Source organism: Macaca nemestrina, chromosome 7, assembly GCF_043159975.1.
Source record: "Macaca nemestrina isolate mMacNem1 chromosome 7, mMacNem.hap1, whole genome shotgun sequence".
In the NCBI taxonomy this organism is placed as follows: Eukaryota; Metazoa; Chordata; class Mammalia; order Primates; family Cercopithecidae; genus Macaca; species Macaca nemestrina.
This window is the reverse complement of record NC_092131.1, coordinates 163,570,601-163,597,242: the sequence shown is the minus strand read 5'-3', so window position 1 is coordinate 163,597,242 and position 26,642 is coordinate 163,570,601. Positions and strand designations below refer to the sequence as shown.

The following is a 26,642-nucleotide window of genomic DNA, read 5'->3' as shown; positions in this document are numbered from 1 at the left end:
TAAAACGAAAAAGCTGATAGAATATAAAGAAAATAGTTTTGCACAGCTGTAGAGTGTGTAGAGTCAGTTTTTAAAATTAAGTTTATAAAGTCACAGTAAGCTAGATTATTATTGAAGAAAAGTATTTTTTATCAATTGAGTATAGCCTAAGTATACAGTGTTTATAAGATCTACCGTTCTGTACAGTAATGTCCTAGGCCTTCACATTCCCTCACCACTCACCCCTGACTACCCACAGCAACTTCCAGTCCTGCAGGCTCCATTCACGGTAAGTGCCCCCCATACATATCATTTTTTAATCTTTTATACCATATTTTTACTGTGCTTTTTCTATGTTTAGATACACACATACTTACCATCGTGCTACAACCACCTATAGTACGCAGTACAGTAACCTGCTGTACAGGTTTGTAGCCCAGGAGCAACAGGCTGTACCATCTAGCCTAGAAGTGTAGCAGGCTACGCCATCTAGGTTTGTGTAAGTACACCCTATGGTGTTCACACAATGACAAAGTTGCCCAATGATGTATTTCTCAGAATGTGGCCTAGTTAGGCAAAACAAGGCTGTACCAGTGTCAAAGGAGAATTAATGAGGTAGTGGCTGTGGGTGGGGACAGTGAGCTAATGAATATATTAAAGTCTTAAGTGTTAGCAGGACAAACTGGTATAAACCTAAGAAAAATGGTTTAGGTTAGATGGCTGGGCGCAGTGGCTCATGCCTGTAATCCCAGCACTTTGGGAGGCTGAGGTGGGAGGATGACTTGATGCCAGGAGTTTGAGACCAGACCAGGCAATAGAGTGAGACCCCTCTCCCCGCACCAATTTCCAAAAAAAAAAAAAAAAAAAAAAAAAAAAAAAAAAAAAAAAGGAAAGGTTTAAGTTAGAGAAATGCAGACTTGAAAGTCACCATCAGCACAGAAGAATGGTGGAAACTGTGGTAGAAATTCTGGTGAGAAATCACCCACAGAAAGGAAGCTGAGTGAAAGGAAAACCAGGACATTATACCTACATGTAAGCAGAGCTCAAAGAAGCCTCTAGGTGAAAAGCTGGAGAAGGCACAACCCAAGAGGTGGGAAAGCCAGGAGGGTGCAGTTCCAGGAGCCTGGAGGGACAGCTGGGAGGAGAACGGGGTTGTCAGTCATGCCCAATGCTTCTGGGGGTCAATGGAAACAAGGATGAGAAAAAGCCATTGGGCTTTGCAGTTAGGAGGTTACTGGTGACATCAGAGGAAAGTTCAAATACCGGGGGCCAACTTAACACAGTTACGAAGTGAGGAGGACTAAAGAGATTGGAGACAGTGAGTGTAGACTATTTTAAGACGCTTTCACATCAAATTTTTAACCCTAACAATGAAATGAAGGGGAGGTAGGGTTAAGAGCCGATTTTTAGATGAGGAGACTTGAATGTGTTTTAGGCTAAGGGGCAGGTGCCATTGAAGAGGTAGAGTTTGAAAGTATAGGAGAGGCGATAGCTGGTGGAGTAAGATTCTATAAGAACCATGAGGGACCATGGGAAGGGGAGACGGGGATCTGCCCCACTGTGTAGGCACCCAGTAGTGCACTAAGGGCAGGAACCCCAAGGTACAATTTCTTTTTTTTTTTTTTGAGACAGAGCCTCACTTCATTGCCCAGGCTGGAGTGCAGTGGTGCAATCTCAGCTCACTGCAACCTCCACTTCCCAGGTTCAAGTGATTCTCCTGCCTCAGCCTCATGAATAGCTGGAATTACAGGCATGTGTCACCACACCCGGCTAATTCTCATATTTTTAGTAAAGATGGGGTTTCACCATGTTGGCCAGGCTGGTCTCGAACTCCTGACCTCAAGTGATCTGCCCGCTTTGGCCTCCCAAAGTGCTGCGATTACAGGTGAGTTACTGTGCCCAGCCACCCCAGGTACAATTTAGTCCCTAGGCCAACAAACAAGTTTTTAGGGAGGAGTATTTAATCACTGATATTGTTTATAATCACTGGTACATGAAGTTAATAAAAAGTAGACATTGAGTTGGTTTCATGATGGTTTAAAATTCTCTGCAGAAGAGGCACCCACTTATGACCTGCACCTCTTATTTATGTGCACTTCTCCCAATGCTCCCCCACTTTGTGTGCTACTGAAGAACACCTCCTTTGAGATGAGAGGTAGAGTCATGAATAGGCATAGAGAAGGGATTCAGTCCTGATGGTTTTTATCTTTTCTGTGTGCTGTAAGATGAAGCGTGGGGAGTTAGGAGAGTGAGAAAGTGTTAGAGCAGCTACAAGTCATGACACAGTACCAAGGACCTGAGCCTTGGGTGCTAAACGGTCTCACTCCGCCTACAACTCTTCTTCTGTGGGGGCTGCTGCTTACAGTGTCATCAGCGAGAAGGAGAAAGCAAGAGCTTTCTCCACCCTACTTGATTCATACCCCATAATAAGGTTAAAATCCAGCAGGTTTTTCTTGGCACAGTCAGTCCCCCTGCCTGAAGCAATAAGGCACCAGCAGATCCTCCAGACGCTGTGGCACTGGGAGTCTTTCTTCAGAATGTGGAGAAAGTTGAAGTATTGGACAGGAAAGCCAGAAAGAAATTTATCTTTGAGTCATGCTTGCACTTGTGTCAGTCTGCACAGGACGAATGTCTATTTTGGACACTCTACAGACACAGTATTTTTTACTATTAAGAGACTGAAGATTGTGCTTGCATATTGATTTCTTTGACCATCCCCCAGAGCAATCAGCATCGACAACATTGCGCCACCCAACAGAGGTGACACGAACACACCCCCAACACATGCACCCATACCCCTGAAAGAACGTATGAACCTATTTGCCACTCAGGGGCTTAGGTTATTATTTTAAACCAATAAAAATAAAAGCCTGCTTCGAATTTCAAGCTCTGTTTTGGGCGGATCCCATTTTGGGATTGCCAGCCTCTACGGTAAAGGATATAGGGTGACAACTTTTCGGAGCAGCTCTGCAGAGGAGATGATAATCCGATGCATGGTCAGGACGACTTGCAACAGGTGGTTCCTTCGACACAGGTTTCCATCCGCATCTGAAAATATAAACAGCAGCACCTGCATTAGGCCCTGGAAGGAAATTAGTCACCTGGTAGAAATTAGTCACCTGGTGACTCAGGTGCAATCCTTCAGGCACAGTGATTTTCTTCCCTTGTCCCTGGCACCGCCCCCCTCTGTTTTTCTCATCCTCCCACTACATTCTCCCCTTGCAGAATGTCCATTGTGATGCTCATTAATTACCCCTTTCCCTCTCCACAGTGGTGAAATCGGGAAAGGGATAAAATCCGCATCAGCACACTTGAGTCTCACTGAAAGCAGAAGCAGATCCAGGTTTTGTGGGGCCTAAAGTTCATATAACTGGTCGGGGTGGGGGCAGGGAGAGACCTGTCTAAGGTCAAAGTGAGAAAAGTTGGTTTTTAATAGATTGCAGTTAAAATATCTTACCTTTACAAATTTTACAAAAACAAATGACCGTATGAATACACTTCTAGGGTCCTCCCATGGCCTAGGGAAGGGGCTCATGCAAGTGAGGGGCCCTGAAATATATGCTGCTCCAGTTTTATGGTTAATATGCCTCTGGATGGAAATAAAAGACTATGGGCAAACATTACATTTTAAGATTGCCAGTGGATTACAAGTACTCATGATGATTTGTATTAAAGAACATGGTTAGCCAGGTTTTCCAAATCCCAGCTGGCACCAAATAATCAGATGCATTTATACACTGGCATTGGGTAAAAAGATTCCCCTTGGAGCGGTTTTCAAAATCTTTTCAACATTTATGGCATGAAGTGTTAGGAGCTGTGCTGGTTATTCATTGCCAGGTCGATTCTTTCACCATGACAGCCCAGTCACTTGCCAGCTAGCTTCCAGTTGGGTTAGCCATTGGGAAGCACCAGCAAGACATGGGAGTGGAGGGAAGTCAGGATATTTGTTTTTCATTCTCTCTCTGCATTGACACCATTCCCCTGACAGTGACTACGTATCTCTTCAATGAATGATCACGCTGGTTGGTCCTCCCTTCATGGCCCCAGCTCTCATTGGATCTAATACTATTAATCTCCTTCGACCCACTGGCCCCAAGGGTGGTAATGACTTCTGATGGTTGACAGTTTCTGGGTACATCTCTTAATTCCACTCTCATCTCTGTAAGTAGCCCCTTCATTATAGTGTCTTCATTTATACAGACTGAATTCTGTTCCAGACTGGGAACTTCAGTTATTCAGGGCAAGAGTATCAAATGAAAGAATATACATGAATTTTGTCATCTGTATTACTCGTTAAAATACATGAGATTAAAGGGGTTATCATGTTCATTCTGCTTCAAGTGTACCAAATGGCAAATGAAGGACAGTGCTTTTGGGCTCAGGATTCAGAAGTCTTGGCTCCTCAAATGATGACCTGAAGTCATATCTCTTGAGAAAATATAAGTGGCTGGGCACAGTGGCTTACGCTTGTAATCCCAATGCTTTGGGAGGTCAAGGTGGGAGGATCGCTTGAGGTCAGGAGTTTGAGGGTGTAGTGAGCTATGATAACACCACTGCACTCCAGCCTGGGTGACAGAGCGTGAGGCCATCTCAATAATTTAAAAGCGTATATATTAAAATTAAACAACAAAATATATATACATATATGTAAACTGACAGTGTCTTTCATCTTCCCATCCCCAAATTCACCATTTCACTGGCACTCTGTTGCCGTTACCCCCGGCCCTCCTCTGTTAGCGTGGAAGGCCAACACTTTACTGTGCTCTAGGTCTCCCCCTTTCTCAAGGACATTGATCCTGCATTTGTCCATTTTCTCTCCCACAGCATCAACTTTTCTCTCTGTGGGTTTATTTCCACGGTCATTTAAATATGACTCTGCATCTCCAATTCAAAATCAAATAAAACAAAACAGAACCTTAAACTCTCATCCTCTCTAGCTACCTATTTCTCCATTCCCATTTTTAGCAAAACCTCACTGTTATCAGCTTCTTTTCTCCCATTCACTTTTCAATCATTCCATTTGACTTCTGTGTCCATTATTCCACTAAATCTTGTATTTTCGAAGTTACCAATCAGCTCCACACTGCCAAATCCAATAGTTACTCCTTGGTCCTTATCTCACTTTATGACTCAGTAGCATTCAACCCAACACAACCCAAGTTGATGACTTTCTTTCCTGGAACACTTTCTTCTCTTGGCTTCCATAACATCACACTCTCCCAGCCTCTCTCTCAGGCTCTTCTTCTGTCTCCTCTTTTTCTGCTGAGCTTTTAAATGTCAGCATGCTCTGTGGCTGAGTCCTCCTGCTGCTGCTTTTATTTATTGACAGTTTTTAAAATTTAAAACTTCTGAAATTTTAAATTAAAAATAAAACTTTCACTTCTTTATTCTAGATGAATTCATTTAGTCCCTTGGCTAAAATACCATCTATATGCTGATGACTGCCCAACTGGTATCTTCAGCCTTCACTACCCAGTTAGTATGTCTGGCAGCCTACCTGGCAAATCCCATTGAACGTCTAAGTTCAAACTTAACTCATTCAAACAAAATTCCTGACCTCTCCCTCCTCCGAGTTCACTGTTCCTCGCATCTTCCTCATCTCCAGAAACGGCACCACCAACCATCCTCTCAGTTACCCCAACTACAAACCTAGGCATTATCCTTCATTGCTCATGTTCCCTCACATCCGATCCATCAGGAAGTCTTGATTCTACCTCCAATATTTATCTCAAACCTGCTCATTTCTCTCCATCCTTGGCCTCACCCTAGTTGTAGCCACCATGATGCAATGACTTCATCGAACTCCTTGCTTCCGCTCTTGTCCACCTACAATCTATTCCCTATACAGCAGTCAGGACTGAGCTTCTAAAACCCATAAAGCAAGTCGTGTACTTAGTACACTTAAGTGGATTCCATTCCACTTGGAATAAAACAGACCCCTTCCTGTGGCCAAAAGAGCACTACATGTCCTGGCCTCTTTAAATACCATCCACTTCACTTCATACCACATTACTCCTCTCCACACGTCTAATTATACCTCGAACACTCCCAGCTTATTCCTACCTCAGGCTGTTTGCATTTGCTATTCTCTTCAATGTAGTCTTTCTTCCCTTGAATGACTGATGCCATTTTGGTCTTAGTTTTAATGTCACATCCTCAGAGAAGTCTTCTCTGAACTACCTAAGGTATTCCTTACCCTGCCTGAGTTTTCTCATAGCACTTATCATTATCTGAAGTTATCTGCTTAATTTATTTAATTTTTTAGTTTCTAAATCTCCAGTAGAATACAAGCTTCACGAGATGTGGGCCTTGTCCATTTTTCCCACAACTATATTTCCAGGTCCTAGAATGGTACTGACACATGACTCATTCGACATTTCTTGAGTAAATGAGTGAACTATGTCAAATAGGAAACACCTTAACTTTTTACATATATTTAGAAATTGAGTTTGCTTTTGTCATTACCTATTTCATTCGTGAAATATACACATTTATTTTCTTCTTGGTCACAGTTTGCAAAAGAAATTCAAAGTTACAATTTGGTAAATCATTTTTATAAAGTGTTCATCTAGCTTGGTTATAGTTTTGTAAGTCTTTCATTAATTCTTCTAAACTTGTACTCTGTCCAGGTAGGGTTAGTATTACTTGAGTTTTTGGCCCCACATAATTTCCATAATAATTATTTCTTGCCACAAAAGTTCTGCATAACCAACCACCCCAAAACTCAGTGCCTTAAAGCAGTAATCACTGACTTTTGCTCAAGCTTCTGTGAGTTGGTCAGATTCAGCTAGTGCAGGCTGGGTGCTGCTAAGGGCCCTAGCCTACATGCCTCCCAGCTTCCTTGGGCCAGTAGGCTAGTGGGGGTAGGTTATCTCATGATGATGGCACAACACTGAAGAGTGAAACTGGATATACCCGAGGCCTCTGAAGCCTAGGTTTGGAGCTGGCATACTGTTTCTTCTGACTCATTCTGTTGGCCAAAGCAAGTCACACTACTGAATATAAAGTCATGGGGCAGGAACTTCAACGTCACATGGAACACATCACTAACACAGAGAAGGTAAAAAGTCAGGGGGCAATAATGCAATCAAACCTACCACAGTTACAAGGGGTGACTTTTCAATGCAGCATTTGACAATACAGTCTTTACAATGCACCCTTCCTCACAGGTAGCAGTGTTCATATTCCTGAACACTATGGTGAAACTACAGTGAAAAGAAGAAACTGTGAAATATACTTGTAGGGTCTGCATTAGAATGTTCACATGAACCATGGAACAAAAGCCAGCTTATTCAGTATGGTTAGCATCATCTAAAACTGGCCATCTCAACTTTCCTTTATGGCTGGCTAGCATCTTCCCATGGATGCTCATATATGAGGAAAAGGGACTTAGACGTGTCCTTGTTGAGATCAAAACTAAGTCACCTATGGAAGGATTCCAGGAACTAAAGAGTTTACCATGAAGAAAACTTGGGGAACAGATTAAAATTGTCTTCAAATATCTGAAGTGTTCTTCATGGGAGTATGTTTAGACTTGTTCTGTGGGGCCACAAAAGGCAGCACCAGAGTAGATGGATAGAAATTACAGGAAATACGACTGGGCACAACGTGTGGCAGACAATTCTAACCATTAGTACTGTCTAATGATGGAAGTATTGCCATCACAGAGATATTCAAAAAGAGCCTGAAGAACAACACTTAATAAAAATTATTGTAATTAGCATAGCAGCTATCATTTATTGAAGCCCTACTAAATACCAGGAGCTGTGCTAAACACTTTAACCATGTTCTAATTCTCAACAGCCACCCTGCAATGTTGGCATTGTTCACAACTCACAGCCGAGGAAATCAAAGCATAGAGAGATTAGGTAATTGTTCTAGGTCAAAAAGACAATGGATGGAGGAGCTGGGACCTGGCCTAAGGTCTTTCTGATTCCAGAGCCCCTTCTCTTTCCACTATACCTGGCTGCATGCTGAATCACCATTTGTCAGGATAAGGAATTCAAGAATAAAGTGGGAGCTGAGCTTTACGAACTCTTCCAGTCCTTATGGCTACAAGTCTAAGAAATCTCACTAAGGTCACAGCCGCTGCACATTTCGTGAAATAGCTTTTGTACTCTGGTGATTTCTGAAAAACTCTTGTGAGCTTTGGTTGATTGATACTAATCTTAAAAATTGCCTTTAAGAACTCAGGGTTCTGTGCTTAAGATTCACAATCATATTCACACTTCACTTTTACCTTGCACCGCTTCTTCCACAGAGTTTCAGTGATGTTCCCACAATGCGGCTTGTTAATCCTCACATGGTGTCTGTGGGAGTGAGTGCTGGCAAATGGTAAGGCCGGGAGAGGATGACTCACTCGGCAATGGGAGGCAAAGATGTGGTTAGGGAAGCAGCAGACAGAAACACTCTCTCTCTACACCCAGTCCAGAACTCCGAGGTAACTCCTCTCCGGTCCTGGTTCTACTTTTCAACGAGAGAATGGTTCATTGTAGTCACCTGCCCTCATTCCCACCACCAGCTCTCCCACACACAAGCTCCAGCCTCTATACAATCTCATGAGGGACGTGTCCCTTCCTGCCCTCATTCCGTACAGCATGCACGTCTTCCTTTTTGAGAGGAAGAGGCTCCCTTTGAAAGAAAAGATTTTCAAAGTGGGTGGTCAAGGAAGATCTACCTTCCAGGCTGCTAGATTTTATTTTCATATTTTGAGATAATTGCTGCAAGCTGATTTAAATATTTCAATGAATAATTCCATGTTGTTTTCATCTTTAGGCTTTTTAAAATGCAGGGTGTCATACTAAAAATTCTAATAAGTAAAATGTGCAATGCATAATAAAATGTGCATATTTTTTCATTACCATCTGCTTCTCCTTACGCTTACAGGAAAAGACTTTAAAGGGTTGAAGCCTCAGTGGGGTACACAGTGTTGATCTTACATACTCTGCCATTTGACTAGGGGAGTAATGGACGCTGCTAGAGAAGCACATTAATTAAAGACTCACCCAACCTGCAGACCGCCTGCTCAAGAAAACAGAAAAACCAAGTGGATTCTGGAGAGTCATTTGTCTCTGGGCCAACAGCCTGTTTTCCACCATTAGACTCAGTGCTGGCGTCCCATAGTTTATGAGATCACAGACAATCGGGGTGGAAAAGACGAGCCATCTTCTACCTTTTCTTTCTATCCAAACGCATTATTCCCTCCTAAAACCATCACAGGTAAGTGGTTGTCTAGCCTCTACTTGGACCCCTCCAATGAGGATACGGCTTCCTAACTATTCTGTATAACAACTGTTCATTCTACTTCAATTAGAAATAATTTTTTGACACCACTAACCAACATTGATTATGAATCCACCCTATGGAAAGCACTGTCCTAGGTACTAAGGGAGATCTGAAGAACTATATGAAAACTGCTGTCACTGCCTGAAATAAGCTGCTTGCCTCTGAGAGAGAGGACCTGCTCCCTGATGATCAGAGTCTCGTGAGAGAAAACTGGCAAAGGGTGGCGACGCAGACCCTGCTCCTTGCTGATAAGAGGTGGTGGCCAGCTTTCCTACAGTGAAGGCTTGTCTGGGGGATGAGATGGAAACGCCTCGCTGCAAGATGAACATGAAACATGAAAACAAATGTCCAGCACCAGACAGCAACTCCAGAACAGTCACTTCTTCTCCTTTGTTTTGGTTTCCAAGGAAATCTCCAAGGATTTTGAGTGTACCAGAGACAGATCGGTATATGAAGGATAGGCAAGCTGTCAGCATTGAGGGCCTAACACGAAATAACAGGTGTGCCACAACCAGAGGCCAGAGGGTGGCAATGGGAAAGCTAGGATCAGAAAACCTGGGGGCAAGGTTAGCACAGAGCCTGTGGTAAGGCTGAGGTTGATAATGGAGGTCAGTATCTCCAGAAACATGGATAGGCTGGGTCTAGGTTGAACCTGGTAGGTATATACACAGAATTCTAAATAACTAACTATGTGATAAATATTCCAAAGAAATAAAACCTACTTGTCAGCAAGACTATTACATTCATTAAATCCTGTTTGGAGAGTGTACAAAAATTGGCAAGCTGAAAATAAGCTCAGTAGTTTGTTTTCTGGTTGTTGTTTGTTTAGTGTTTTAGAACTGACAGCAGCAACTTAGGCAGGAAGTGTGTGTGATAAAAGAATGTGGTGATACAAACTTTGAACTTATATACCTTCTACGACCTGAGCCATTTCACACATATCACCAAGGCCACTTTGGTCTCTGTTAGTCCCCAGCCCCTCAAGACTCAGGGGAGGAGAACAATCAGGAGAAAGCAAGTGATCTGCTAAGGATTAAGTCCCGCTTCAAGGGAAAGTTGGAGAATCCATTATGGTTGCCACCAACAGCATGCTTGTAAGAGTTTAATGAAAAGCTCTCCTGGGAGAGAAGCGGGAGGAAGCCTGGTTTGTAGTGTTCACATATCTGCATGGTAAATACTTCCACTATGGCCAGTTTCAAGCTACCAACATGGAGTCACTGAACATGCGGCTAGGAAGAGATGCTTGCAGTCAGCTTTCAGGACAGGTGTGGGCCAGCTCCAGCATGCACACACCGCAGCTGCAAGCCTCCTCAAGAGGGCTGGTGCTCGCTGGGCTTCCTTCTGTATTCCTTCCTGTCTGGTCTCCTTGCTCCCCAGGTGTTCCTGAACCCATTCCGCTCCTCATCTCACTCCTAATCTCATGCCCTCTGGGCCCTGCCCAGTGACTGGACGGTTAACCCAGATCAACAAATTCCTCTGCAGGAGACAAGGACTTCAAGGATGAATCCTCTCAGAGAAATCCACATTGCAACAGCAGTTTCTTGAAGTGGTTGGTGCCCTAAACCAAGAATAAAAATGTTAAGATAAGGTGAGAATTTGGGAGAAGGGAAGCTCAATTCCTCATAAAGCTTGTCCTGTTCTTCTTTCTGGGATAACCTGGTGTGTCATACCCTGGCCCACGTAAAGAGCCTGCCATATAGTTAGACTAGTGTCTGTTTCTTGTCATATTACTGTGTCCAGGAATTTATGAAGCTCTGAATATCTTGGTTACAATTAGCTTTTAATTATTTACTTGTAATGGCTCGGGGATACCATAACATGGACAATACACAAGCTTTAAATTAACCCTAACCTGCAATTTCAAACTTCTACAACAGGCCTTTAAGCGGAGTCTTACCAAAGCAGGAGAGGGGCTGGCCAGGCTCATCTATTCTCTCCCACTCAACCGCTGGGGCAGTGATGACAGCTGGTGCAACAACCAAAGCCACAGACACAAAAGGGAAAAATCTGGTTAACCAACCCCCAGACAAAGGTGATTTGTTCTAACCAAGCCTCCCCTCAACTCCTGCTGCAGAGAAGCCAACGTGGAAAAAGACTGGAAGGAAAAGAACCCGTGCTTCCTCCCTCTGTTCTATTGATATTCACGGTCCTGCCGGGGCCAGAGTAGTGGAGCAGGAAGGAGGAGCAGGCCTTTCAAGTTGCACAGCATCTAGGTACACACGAACAGACCTGTACAAAATGAGCACATACCCACACAAACCATCCCTGAAGCAAGCGAGTGGCTGAAGAACCACACTATTCTCTCTGCGTGAGAACACCTGATAATAGTATGTTACATTTTTGTGGCACTTAGGTTCAACAAACAGCTTCACCTGTGTCGAACATTTGCATTGTACAACAGCTTAATGCAGCAGCAGGACCATGGGCTCAAATTTAAAAATGAGAAAACCGAGGCAGCATGCCTCAGCCACTGTGAGTAGAGGCACCTCCACAAGAAGGGCCCTCTCACTCCCAGCCCAAGGCTCTTTCTTTGGCATGTCCTTCTCCTCGGGGCTTAGGAGGTAGGTAGGAATATACTGGGAAGAGCGCTACCATTTTGGCGATCCATGTTACATGGCTAGCCCCCTCAACCACACCTCTACTCCTTCTTCCTCCCCAGGGAGCCCTACACCCCCACAGGCCCACCCAGCCCTTCTCACTGGAATTACACTACATACTCTAAAAATGTCCTTAGAGTGCCTAACCCTTAAACCCACCACTTTTCATGACATCAACACAAGGCAGCTATTATTGGCACCATTTAGTCAGGACAATTGGAACTCAGAGAGTCTGGGAGCCAGTGGCCAGGGGGTGAAAATGCCAGGTCCCCTAAGAGTCCACAGTTCTGCGCTGGCCCATCTCTCCCTCTTCCCACAGCAGAAGCACTCTCTACTGCCTCAGCCAAACCAGACATCAACAGAAACGCTCCTCCCCGGGCATGGCTTTCCTTCCGAAGTGTGAAGCGCTATGTAAAGAATGACCCAGATTTTTTGGATGAGCAATTGAAGTCTATAAATGTCTAACCAAGTGCATGAATTGCCTAAAGTGAGAAAGAGCTTTTAGCTGTATCGCCTCTGCTGAGCAAGACCGCTGGCCTTCCTCGGGGATTGCAGTCTCGATCTGGACTTGTCATGTCTGAAGAATCATGAGTCTGAGAAGTCAGGAGGGAAGTTGGTCCTCTTCAGTTCTGGAAATTGGACACAAGTCTGTGGGTGGGGTTTGGGGACTGGGGCTAGGAAATAAACACAAGGGCAGGGAGGAGGTACTGCAAGACCCAGGCAGACCCAGTGAGCTGACTCAGACAACGCCATGACTTCAAACTCTAAGAGCATCTGTTGAAGTCAGTGCCAACTGAATATACCCGGTGGCTACTTCTTCTGGGCCCCATCAAACTTTCTAGGAACAATGGAATTATCTGGCTGGGTAGTTATGCTACAGTTTGATTCTTTGATGAGCTGCCATACACGCAACCCCACGCTCACAGACATTGACCATTCCCATGCAGCACTATAGGAATGAGCCAGGTAAGGGAAGAAGGAGCAGTGGGGCCCTGTCTTAGCTTCCCAGAGGGACAGAGAGAGCTGCCAGGAGCTTGCTAGGAGGGGGGCTGGAAAAGGGCCAGTGGACCCAAAGAAAAAGAAAGAAACAAACTGGGAAGAAAATCTGGGTCAGGCTCTTAGCTTGCTTACTGGCACATATTTCTATCACGTCATTCTTGTCTGTTAAATTCTTGGCCTTTTTTTTTTTGCATATTTTCAGACATACCCAGTAGGCATGAAGAAGCAACTTGGGGAACTTCCTCAATACTTACACAATAAAATAATATAAGGCCCATCTGAGAATTACTGGTTAGCCACGAGCTCAGCCTTCCTCAGACAATTTTTCTCAATGAGTGACTTTGTCCCATCAGACCCACAAGCCTAGATAACAGCCTCATTCCAGTGCATGACGGAATTGTGACAGTGTGTGCTGACATAAAATAGAGATCCACTGACCATGGTCTTATGTAAAATACGCTTTTCGCCATAGAAACTGTCCTTCAATTGCTTATAATTCTCTGCCATGAACAGTCTCGTACAAAAAAAAACATCACATCACCATGTAGGGTAAAAGTAACTGAACAAAGTCTTTTAAAATCAGACAGGAATTATTCTGAACATTTCCTCACCCCTTCTTTGCTTGTGGTTAGGATTAGATGATGTTTGATTAAATACATAAAAATGCTTAGAAAACTGTGAAGCACTATAACAGTAATGAATTATTCTTATTTCTCTTGCTAGATTTAATCACTTTTTTTTCCTCCTTTGTTCTGGTTCATCCTTGGCTATTCTAGACCGGGACCATGATTTTTTGTCCCTTAACTCTAACCACCACTCAAGGAGTGGCTGTCCACTGTAGTTCATCACTGTGCCAGTGAGACTGGACTTAGTTTCCCTCAAGCATGGGGTCCTCCTTGGCAGTTGGTGGTTGTGTTAGTCCGTTCTTGCATTGCTATAAAGAAAATATTATTTATAAAGAAAAGAAATTTAATTGGTTCAAGGTTCTGCAGGCTGAATAGGAAACATAGCAGCATTTGCTTCTGGGAAGCCCTCAGGAAGCTTACAATCATGGTAGAAGGTGAAAAAGCAGGCACATCACATGGTGAAAGCAGGAGCAAGAGGGAGAGGTCAGAAGTGCCACACACTTTTAAAGGACCGGATCTCATGAGAATTCACTATCATGGGGACAGTACCAAGAGGAGGGTACTAAACCATTCATGAGAAACCTACCCCCATGATCCAGGCATCTCCCACCAGGCCCCACCTCCAGTATTACATTTCAACATGAGATTTGGGCAGGAACAACATCCAAACTATATTAGTGGCCTTCCAAGCTTCCTTTCAATCCTCGGTTTTAAGTGCACTCCCCCAACCCCAGAACCCTCAAGACAATCTTAGAGTTTACGGAGGTGTTAGAGAGAAGTGTGCAGGAGGACCTGGAGAGCCACTCTGAAAGTAAGATCTGCACCGGTGAGTCAGGAATCTCTTACTATCCGAAGGAAACTGATCTCTATTCAATAGTCAAGAGCTAAATAGGAATGTGCTTCAAGGGGCCAGGCACAGTGGCTCACGCCTGTAATCCCAGCACTTCGGGAGGCTGAGGCAGGCGGATTACCTGAGGTCAGGAGTTCGAGACCAGCCTGGCCAACGTGGCAAAACCCCATCTCTACTAAAAATACAAAAATTAGCTCGGTGTGGTGGCGGGTGCCTGTAATCCCAGCCACTCAGGAGTCCGAGGCATGAGAATAGCTTGAACCTGGGAGGTGGAGGTTACAGTGAGCCAAGATCCCACCACTGCACTCTAGCCTGGGGGATAGAGTGAGATGCTGTCTCCATAAACAGAACAAAACAAAAAAGAATGTGCTTCAGAACATCCTAAGTCATGAACTGATATGTTGTATCACTGTCCTACAGAAATAGCCAAAATACAACACTGAAACTCACAATGTTGTTACTTATTGGAAGATGGGGGAGACCAGGAGAAATACTTGGGATTGTTGGAAGAAATGCAGCATCTAACCAGAAGAAATGAACTACATTCAAGGTTTAGCCACCCCCCAGCTTCTCTTTTTGCTAACATGCTTGGAGCACTTCCTGTGTACCAGACACTGTTTCAACAGAGCCTTTACATATATTAACCCTGTGAGATAGGTGCCATCTGACAGACGAAGAAACTGAGGCAAGGATATAAGATAATTTGTCCAAGTTTACACAGCTAGTAAGCAGTAGACCTGAGATTCAACCCCAGGCTGCTTGGCTCTGGGACGGCCCTGATTGTTTCTGAGCCTCAGTTTGCTCTTTGCAGAATGAGAGCTTGATAATGTCCTATCCGCACCCCTCCCAGCAGAGAAAGAATGCAGAGATGGCACTCAAGATAAGAAAAGAGTATTAATATCATTTGAGGAGAACAAGGTTCTGAACTGAGTTCACACCACTGATGTCTGGTTAACGTGTGGGTCCCGAATAGTTAGGCTGCCTGACAGCTGTCACGTAGGCACATGAAACCCTCAGCCTGGTGCTGAAGTACTAATAACCTCTAGTTATTAGCGTTTTATGAATGATCACTCTCTCCTCACACGTTGCCTCATCTGAGCCTCCCAACTCAGAGAGATGGGTATTATCTGCATTATTTTATAGGTGAGGAAACAGAAAGGTGGTATGACTTGCATAGTCACCCATCTTATGAGTGACAGTGCTGGGACTTGAGTTCCAGTCTTCTGAGGTAAACCCTGCCCTTTCCACCAGCTACCACTGCCTCTCACCCTGACAGTTGTCAAGATAAAAAGCACATCCTCCACCTGGGTATTGAGGGTTTCCAGAGCTGGCCTGCATGCTAAATGAGAATATAATAAATGCCACCATATACTGAGCCATCTACCGTGTGCCAGGTGTGGACTAGGCCATGTTACAGATATGTGCTCAGTATTTACTACAATTCTGTATGATAGATGTTTTCTGTTTCGCACATGAAGAAACAGACTCAAGAGAGGTAAAAATAACTAGTTAACTTTGGGAGGCCAAGACAGGTGGATCACGAGGTCAGGAGATCGAGACCATCCTGGCTAACACGGTGAAACCCTGTCTCTACTAAAAATACAAAAAAAAAAATTAGCCGGGCGTGGTGGCAGGCGCCTGTAGTCCCAGCTACACGGGGGCTGAGGCAGGAGAATGGTGTGAACTCAGGGGGCAGAGCTTGCAGTGAGCAGAGATCGCGCCACTGCACTCCAGCCTGGGCGACAGAGCGAGACTCTGTCTCAGAAAACAACAACAAAAAAAAAAACAAAAAAAAAAAAAACTAGTTAATGTCCCACAGCTAGGAAGTAGCAAGAAGGGGTTACAAATTATCACCCTGGTTATTTTATCATTATGATTCAGGTTTTAAAGTTATTAATACCTACCATAGGCCTGCATTGCCTTTTTATTTTATTTATTTTTTATTTTTTGAGACAAGGTCTCACTCTGTTGCCTAGGCTGGAGTGCAGTGGTATAATCATGGCTCACTGCAGACTTGACTTCCTGGGCTCAAGTAACCTTCTCACTTGAGCCTCTTAAGTATTTGGGACTACAGGCACACATCACCATGCCCAGCTAATTCTTTTTTATTATTATTACATTTTGTAGAGATGAGGTCCTGCTATGTTACCCAGGCTGGTCTCGAACTCCCGAGCTCAGGCCATCCTCCTGCCCCAGCCTCTCAAAGTGCTGGGATTACAGGCCACCACAGCTGGCCTTCAAAATATTTAGCCAGCCTGGCACATGTCCCATCAATCAGACACCAGCTGGCCAGGCTGGGGAGTAGCCCTGTCTTTATGCCTTTCTCGTCAGTAAAATGGATACAGTCCCTACCCACCTCACAAGGTTGTTGTGATGGTCAAATGAGATAATGCATGTGAAAGGACTCTGTAAAGTACAAAGTGTTATGCAAATGTAAGTCAGGGTTGCCTGGTGGTATTTCTAGTGCCCGTCTGTGGGGTTGGTTGCCCAGCCTTCAGCATTGTCTTATGGTCTGCTCTGCTCTGCTCAGAGCAGTCTCCCAGGAGCAAACCAAGGAGAGCTGTTGAGTAATTGAGCAGGACACTGCAAATCTGAAGAAATCCTGGAATCAACCTGTTAGGTCCTAAGGAAACTCAGAATATCAGCTCCTTCAAGGGTGGCCCCTTTTTAGGCCTGAAAAATATCAATGTTTCAGTATATATATTTTGGAAAAGCTAGATAAAACAAAAACCTAACAAAGCTTTTTGAATTTTAACCTAAGTTTTCCTCACTTAAGGACACCTTGTCCTGTTGCACAATGACCTTGAAATTCAGGATCCTTAAAGATATCTGGGCATCTCAGACTCATCTGATTGTCACCATATGGCAAGGAGCTGCTCTGCCTAGATCCGTAAATGGAGTTAAATGCCAGAGACATTAACATAGATTAAAGGCACAGTCTAAATCTTAGTCCCTGCTTTGTCCTTATAGTTTCTTGCCTCCTCTTTTCACCCTTTTATTTCCTTAAAAACTGTCTTAATTTCCTCACCATCGCCTTCCCACTGCCCTCAGGTCTCCAGATCCTGGGGATGCAAATCCTTAGCTACTTCTCTCTTCCAAATGCATTTCACCCTTTCCTCATATTCAGTGCCCAGTTACTGTTTTGTGTTTATCGGTAGTTGCCAGTCAGTGTCAATGCTTGTTCTTATATGCTTTGATTTAAATGAAGGAAATGGCACCAGTGTAGTGTGTACAGCAGAGAACTAGAGACTGTACGGAACAGACAGAAAATAGACACAACCTTTTAATTCCTCTTGAAGGATTCCCATTTAAAAGGCAATGCAGGGATGTGCACGGTGACTCATGCCTATAATCCCAGAACTTTGGGCGGCTGAGGTGGGAGGATTGCTTGAGCCCAGGAGTTCAAGACCAGCCTGGGCAACATAGCAGGACCTCATCTCTACAAAATGTAGTAATAATAAAAAAGAATTAGCTGGGCATGGTGATTCTTTACTAAGAATAAAAAGAAATTAGCAAATGAGCCAGCATGGTGGCTCATGACTATGGTCCCAGCTACCTGGGAGGCTGAGGTAAGAGGATCATTTGAGCCAGGGAGGTCGAGGCTGCAGTGAGCCATGATTGTGGCCACTGCACTCCAGCCTAGGCGACAGAGCAAGACCCTGTCATTCATTCATTCCCACATACATATATATACATAAATATTTTGAATGTCACCCCTGGATAAATCACTAACCCATGGATAATAATACCATCAAGTGTCAGAGTTGGCATTCTAGGCTTGGCTTTTCTCATCACAAGACCAGAGTTCTTTGCTCAAAGAGCACTGTGATAGGTACTGTGGGATTGCAGATATAATAAGCACCCGGTTCCAGCCTGAAGAAGCTACAGGCAATACTGCAATACAGGGTACAGTCAGAGCGTAGAGGGAGGTCAACACTGGGGCAGTTCAGAGGAAGTGGAAAGTCAGATTTGACTGGAAGAAATGACTGAATCCTCATAAAGATGGTAGCATTTGAGATGGGCCTTGAAGGAAGGGTCAGATTCTGACAGACTGAGATGCAGGTGAGACTTTTCAAGACTTCCTGAGTAGCTTACCAACAAAACTAAGGCTCGGCCTGGGGTGGCAGCTCAACCATGAAGTACCTCCCAGCACTCTGGGAGGCCAAGATGGGAGGATCACTTGAGCCCAGGAGTTCAAGTCTGCAATGAGCTGATACTGTTGCTGCATTCCAGCTTGGGTGACACAGAGGCAAGGCCCTGTCTCAAACAAACAACACACTCAACTAAAAAATAACAACAAAAGCACAACAAAAACTGGTCCGACTGCAGTGGTGTTTACAACTAATTGATCACAACCAGTTACAGGTTTCTTTATTTCTTCTCCACTCCCGCTGCTTCACTTGACTGGCCTAAACAAAACAACAAACAAAAAACCACCAACAGAACTCAAAATAGATTCCAAGGCCTTACCTAATACCTACTCCATCAAGAGATCCAGGGATGGAGCACGGAATTTGCATGCTTAAAAAGCTCCCAAGCGATCAGATCAAGTTTGATTAGACTGCTTTAGACCATGGAGTTCATCCTTGCCCTGGAGTAGATCTACAAGCTATACTATATGACCCCATGAAGACCCTTCCAATTTCCGAAATCAGCAGTGAAGCCTTTCACCTGTTCTCAGAGCAACATGCAAGGGAAGTACTTAACACAGGTGATTTGGTGCCTGCCTACATTACAGACTCCTTGGTGGGGCTTGGTTAATTCTAATTTCAAAAGCATGATCAGAAATCAATCTGGTGTGAGCCAGATTTAGTATTTAGTATTCCATTTGGTTCCTTTTATTGATGCAATTTCTCTGCCAAGGTCATCTTAGTTTACTTACATCTATTCATCTTACTTTAAATCCTCCAACATATTTATTTATAATAGCTGCTTTGAATTCTCTATCTACTAATTCCAAAAAATACCATATTTCTTTAATGGTATATCTGATGAGAAGTTTTTGATTTTTATAAAGTTCAATTTGTTAAATATATTATTTATGGTTAGTCCTTTGTGTCCTGTCTAAAAAATACCCTCAGTTTGCAAAAATATTGTCCTAAATTTCCTTCTAGAAGCCTTATTGTTTTAACTTTACATTCAGGTTAACATTATTTGTAGTTAGGTAATTTGATTCGTCTCATTTTTTGTGTATGGTGTGAGACACAGGTCACAGTTCATTTTTTTCATGACTGTCATTTGTTCCATCACTATTTGTTGAAAGGACACTCCTTTCTTCATTAACCTGCTCTGGTGCCTTTGTTGAGGATCAACTGACCATATATGTAGATTTCTTCCAGAACGTGCTATTCTGTACCACTGATATGTTTGTCTGTCCTTATATGTGTATCACATGGACTTGATTATTATAGCTTTATATTAAGTCTTGAAAACAGGTAGCGTAAATTTTCCACTTCATTCTTTTTCAAGATTTTGGTTATTCCAGGTCCTTTCATTTCCATATAAACTCTGATTACATCATCTGAAACTCTAGTCTTTTTTTTTTCAGCCTTTTCTCTCTGAGATATTGACCTGTCTTTGACCTTACTGATCTTTCTTTCTTTCTTTCTTTTTCTTTTTATTTTTTCGCATCCATTGTAGTATTAAGCCCATCCAGTTAATTTTTCTTTTTGGTATATTTTATTTTTCAGTTCTAGAATTCCATTTGGTTCCTTTTATTGATGCAATTTCTCTGCCAAGGTCATCTTACTTTACTTACTTTACTCACATCTATTCATCTTACTTTAAATCCTCCAACATATTTATTTATAATAACTGCTTTAAATTCTCTATCTACTAATTCCAACATTTGTGTCATCTCTGAGTTCATTTCTATTGATCTTTTTTCTTCTGGTTATGAGTCACATTTTCCTGCTTCTTTTTCTGTCTTATAATTTTTGTTACATGCTGGGCATTGTGAGTGCAATATTGATCATTTGAATTATTAATATGTTCCTTTATAGTGGTATTTAATTCATGGGACCTTAAATTAATCCTGTTGAAGCTCAGATTTAGGCTTCATTAGGGTGAGTCAAGATTAGCTCATATTCGAGGGCTAAAGTAGCCCAACTCCTACATTGCAGTCTTTTTCATGTCCCACCTGAATGCCCAAAGTGTTATATCACTCCACTTTGGCTGGTTGGAACTGCATTATTTCCCATGAGACCTCCTTTAACTCAAAGACCCCCAGTAACTATTAGTGGTCAAAGAGTCTCATTCTATCCATGCGTAGTTTAGTCTTTGGAAATACCTTCTCTCTTGTATGCTACTCCACAAATGCCAGCCATCCGAGAATCTCTGAACACAAACTGTTCTCTCTGTGCTGTGGTTTGAATGTCCCTCCAAAATTTGTTGAAATTTAATATTGTCATTGTAACAGTATTAGGAGGTGAGTCCTTTAAGAGGTGACTGGGTCATGGGTTCACCCTCATGCATGGATTAACTCCATATCTTGGGAGAAGGTTAGTTACCTTGGGAGTTTGGCCCCCTTTTTCTCTGTCTCGCAAGCTCTCTCTCTCTGTGTGATGCCTTCTGCCACGTTATGACATAACAAGATGTGGTCCCTTCATTTTGCACTTCCCAGCCTCCAGAATCATAAGTCAAATAAATCTCTTTATAATTTACCCAGTGTGGTATTCTGTTGCAGCAGCAGAAAACGAACTAGGATACTCTGCAAGGCAAGATGCTGCTCACTGGGCTCCAATTTCCTGTACCATGATTTGTAAAGTGCTCTCCGGCAGAAAGCCAAGAGGAGTTCTGAGTTCATCTCACATCTTTTTATTTTATCCACAGTCACATGTCTGTCTTGTTTTCCAAGACCCAAAAATAGTTGCTTCACATATTTTGTCCAGTTTCATAGCTGTTTGTAGCAGGAAAATAATTCTAATAACCAGTATTCCACTATGGTCAGAAATGAAAGTTCTCGTTTTGATGTTTAATTTTTTTTTTTTTATGGGAAGTCCCAGTTCTTTGGTAGATTTAAATTTGTTTACCCTTTATATGTCCCACTGGAGGTAAATAACTCATACTAGCTCTTCTGTGGTTATTACTATTGAGACATACATACGTTTACATTATTAAGAAAACAAAGGGGAAAACCCACTTATTTGTCTTCTTTTCAGGTTCTGCCATCTTACATCCTCACAGATGTTATTTCTGTATAATTTCTTAACTATTTATCTCCTCTGCACTCTCTCTAGCCTTTCCATTCCCATCTTAAAACCCAGAAACTAAACTTGAATCCAATAGCATGCTGCACCCTAGTGTTTGGTCAGATCTTGGTCATGACAGACACTGCTTTGTATGCCCAGCACAATAGCCTTCCTTTAGGAAACGCTCCTTCCCCAAATTCCGTCATGTGGTTTTAGAGAGAAATGCTGGATTATTAAATGACTCCAACCCTGTGGCCACAGTTAATTCATTCAAGCAGTAGCCACCTGGCCAAATCTAAACCAATCAAAGTTCTTCCCTGGCAGTTTTTTTTTTTTTTTTTTCCACTGAACTTGAGGGAAAAAAAAATATTAAATCTCTAATGGTAAGAGATGCATGATTTACAGCTGTTAGTGCCATGTAGAAAACAAATCTTCAGTGAAAGAAAATGATGAGCTGACAAGCGGAGAGAAGCAAGTCAGACAGAGAAGAGACACATACATACACAGAACATATGCAGGAGTCTCCTAAAAGTATTACAGTCCCTAATTTCAAGCACTCCTAAGGCCTGCAGGCATCCTGTACTCTTCCTGTGTTTTAGATATATGAAATACTCCATATTATTTCTAATAAATTCCCAAAAATAGTTCTGGTTGGATATCTGTCATTGTCCTGATTAATATTTTGAAAAACGAGAGACTTTTCAGGTCTTCCTTATTGAACACTGCATTAATATAGCTCAAATTCATATAAAATTTTAAATTATAACACTATCTCCTAGGCTCATAGCTGTTAGTGTCTATTATGACACCATTCTGGTAATTTTTTTTGACACAGCTATTCCAACCATCTTGTATCTCCATGACGTGATTTTGGATCCTCTGGCAAGCTGCATTATTAACCTGAAAAAGCCATACGCTAACACTTAACAGGTCTATACTCATAATGATTGCTACTGTTTTTGAGTATCTACTGCACAATGGAATTTTAAGAACATTTTACATACATTCTTTTTTTGGAGACGGAGTCGTGCTCTGCCACCAGGCTGGAGTGCAATGGCACAATCTTGGTTCACTGCAACCTCCACCTCCTGGGTTCAAGCGATTCTCTTGCCTCAGCCTCCCAAGTATTCTATTGCAGCTGGGACTACAGGCATGCACCACCATGCCCAACTAAGTTTTGTATTTTTAGTAGACACGGGGTTTCACCATGTTGGCCAGGATGGTCTCGATCTCTTGACCTCGTGATCCGCCCACCTCGACCTCCCAAAGTGCTGGGATTACAGGTGTGAGCCACCATGTGGGGCCATAAATTCTAACTTTCTAGTAAGATACCTACTTCACAACAATCCAGGGGAAGTATCTACTAACTTTCAGGTTGATAGAAACTGAGTCTCAGAGACATTAAGACACTTGTTAAGGGAATAAAGTTACCATGTGTCAGCATTAGGATTGGACCTCAGAATAGAATGGAGGTATTACTCCCTTAAAATGGAAAGGCTATTTCTATTGATGCAATCTCTAATTATTTTAACTTTTGGAAAGTTAATATTTTGGGGAAGACACATGATACTACTGACTCATGTTGAATTTACAATCTACTAAAATCTCTTGATATTTGTCATAAGAACTACAATTAATAGTTTACCCCCATCCAGAACATATAAGAAGCATTAGTTTTAAACTTAAGTGCAAGACTTGACGTTTATTTTTATTGAAGTCCTGTTTGCCTAAGTTCTTTGTGCTGTTATTCACATTCCTGAATTCTGACTTACTAATTATACTATTTCCCACAGTGTGTCTAACCAAAAACACAGAATGTGTTTAAATCTGAAGAAAATGTCCAGAGCCACTCATAAATGGTTCACCTACAGAAGGACATCCTTCAATACTCATATCTATATGTATACACTTTGAGTATGACTATAAACTAGCTTTGAATCTGTTCATCCAGATTTTCATGTAGCCTATATTTGCCCATCTAACATTTACTTTTTGACTTCATAACAGAGCCTGGAAGTTCCCACATGCATACTCTCAGACCTTACCATTGTAATGCATGCCAGCTCAACTTCCACCAGCCTGAGAGGTTTCTGGACGCCCTTCACACTCCTCCCTGTGTGCAGGGCAGGCCAAATGTGCTGGAAACTTAACACCTTCTACAAGCAGCCCTCAACCAATGACCGATGGGACTTGGTCCATCAGTACTCCAGCTCCTTTCCCTTGGATAAATTTGGTCTGAAAAGAGCCTTCTACTTTGACTCCCAGAGTTGTAACTTGGTAATGCACCCTCCAAGAGCTGCCTTCCCTACTCCCCTACCAGTTTTTCCTAGGACCACCTTCCAAAGTAAACTATTTGTACTTAAAAATCCTTGTCTCAGGATCTGCTCCTGGGAAAACTCAAACTAAGACGACCTTGTTAATTTTTCACCCAGAGTAAAACCGCCTTTACAATTTTTTACCATTATTCTCCATATTGAAGATGAGCAAACAAGACCCACATGTGGTAAATGGAAGACTCAGCTTTGGATTTCAAAGACTGCCACGCGACGTGGCCTCCATAACCTTTTCACCGCTTGCTGAAATCAGCTGTGCCACAGTCACGGCATTTCCCTGCTCAAAACTGTGTGTGTGTGTGTGTGTGTGTGTGTGTGTGTGTGATGGGGTGGGGAGGAGAGGATCGCATTCTCTTACTTACTCAACTCCAACTCCTGCCTTTGACAGTACCGTTAACGATTACAAGTTTCCAGGGTTTTTTTGTTTTGTTTTGTTTTGTTTTGTCTTTTTGGATACCCAGGAATTGAGCATCTCAGCGCTGACTGGGGAATGGGCAGTGTCATAAGGTGTCAAGTACATGACACGCGTGAATTATTTTCATGATGTGTAACCAAAGTAACCATTTTCATTCTTTATTTTCCTCTCCCTTCTTTAAAACAGACACACTCTATTTTGCCACCTAAGAAAATTTAGAGGAATTTCCTAAAATCCATTTGAATTTTTTGTAACCTTAAATCATCTATTTTTCCTAGGTTTGAGGACACTTTTAATTTTAATATATTATTAGAGGTTGGGTGCGGTGGCTCATGCCTGTAATCCCAATACTTTGGAAGGCTGAGGTGAGCAGATCACTTGAGCCCAGGAGTTTGGGGCCAGCCTGAGCAACATAGTGAGACCCTGTCTCTACAAAAAAATACACACACACACACACACACACACACACACACACACACACACAAATTAGCCAGACATGGTGGCACATGCTTATAGTCCCAGTTACTCAGAAGGCTGAGGTGAAAGGATCACTTGAGCTGGGGAGGCAGAGACTGAAATAAGCCAAGATGGCACCACTGAACTCCAGCCTGGGTGACACAGCAAGACCCTGTCTCAAAAACAGATTATGGAAAATTATAAGCATATATACCATAATGAGCAAAACAACGTAAGGGACCTCCATGCACTCAGCCAGCTACAACAACCGTCAGCATATAGCAGATCTGGATCTATCTATACTCCTGCGAGTGTGTATATGTACACACACACATAATTTTCAGAAAAAAGGTTCACATACTAGGACTGGCTGAAATGTCTTTTAAGTCACTTTTAATCCAGAGGGTCCTCCTCCATCATTTTTCCTTGCAATTTTGAGGGTGCACTTTCTCAGTTAAATGAAGCTTAGTCCATCTCAGGTAGACACTGGTAGTTGCTGACACGGTAATGAGACTCTTAGGCACTGAGGACAGAGAGGGTGGGGGGATCACAGGCATAATAAATGTAGGGAGCTTTTCCTTTAGCGATTCAAGCAAGGCCAGTCATGTGGACCCCAGCATCCATTCCTGAGACCAAGTGCTCATCCTTGGCAATAAATGAAGACTGAGTCCAGTGGCCAGAGGCGAGGGTCCTATGGCTCTCATTTGGGAGGCAGCCCCTCAGAAATAGCAGTAACTCACAGTCTGGCCTGAACTCCCCAGGACTGGAGGTAAATGGTGAACCTACCAAGGCAGGTTTGGATGAAGTAAACATGGAATCCAATTGTGGTGCTTGTGAACTGGGAAAGAGGAAGGGCAGGGAGTGTGAAAAAGCCCCTATGCATTTGGCATTTAATAAGTGAATCCAGAATTAACCAATGATTAATTGCTCATCAGATTTAAGGATGCTCCACAGTCTATAACTATATTCCAGCAAGATAGACTCATAGATGATTAATAGAGACATTTCTTGGCTTCCTGAATATTGTGGGTTCCCCCTTAAAATGAAGCTGTTCACAAGATTACAAAACCAAGTCCTATATCATGCTTCAGACAGATCAGTGACGAGGAGACAGACATAGCTCCATTTGCTCCTCCAACTAGAAATCCTCACTTTCTGGCAAGGATATACCTTTGATAAGTTCTTGGATGGCTTCATCCCCAACTGCCTTACTTCTCTGGTGACTGCATTCTTTCTTTTGTTACAAAACCGCAATCCCTGCTTCCCTCTTCCCCCTCTAGTCTCTACTCCCTTTGCCCATTTCAATGAATCACTGGTGTTCTTCTAAGTACATCTCCATGCTAGGCAGCATCTTCTGCTTGAAGGCTCTAGTAAGAACCTTAGCAATCTCTCCAGGGCCCTTGACCACTCTTTTGGGGGAAAAAAAACCCAAATTAGACAACATGGCTTCCTTCACACCACTGCCCACCATCTCTTCGGTGCTGCTGAAGAATGACACATGTACCAAATTGTGGCATCTCTGTGTTTCTGCTATGTATCTCACCCAGTGGCTAACTTCGTCATATTCCCTTAGAAAGTTAATAGGCTGAGCACAGTGGCTCATGCCTGTAATCCCAGCACTTTGAGAGGGTGAGGCAGGTGGATCTCTTGAGCTCAGGAGTTCAAGACCAGACTGGGCAACATGGTGAAACCCCATGTCTACTAAAAATACAAAAAGTAGCTGGCTCTGGTGGTGCACACCCAGCTACTCAGGAGGCTGAGGCACAAGAATTGCTTGAACCCAGGAGGCAGAGGTTGCAGTGAGCCAAGATCACACCACCTTACTCCAGCCTAGGTGAGACTCTGTCACCAAAAAAAAAAAAAAAAAAAAAGAAAGAAAAGAAAAGAAAAGAAAAGAAAAAAGTTAATACAG

General features: G+C 42.9%; 1 protein-coding gene across 5 annotated transcripts in view; it reads right to left on the bottom strand.

Annotated features, from left to right (window-relative positions):
- LOC105492541 (RAS guanyl releasing protein 1) overlaps window positions 1-26,642 on the bottom strand; it is a 76,998-nt gene that overhangs the window by 35,162 nt on the left and 15,194 nt on the right. For 3 of the 5 annotated variants that reach the window (XM_011759744.3, XM_024796108.2, XM_011759739.2), the window contains exon 3: window positions 2,922-3,027. In XM_011759744.3, coding sequence (XP_011758046.1) covers window positions 2,922-3,027 — 106 coding nt within the window. Of the gene's footprint in view, window positions 1-2,399; window positions 2,866-2,921; window positions 3,028-8,218; window positions 10,831-26,642 lie in introns of those variants that run through there. The other 2 variants (XM_011759754.3, XM_011759763.3) reach the window with 2 other exon arrangements.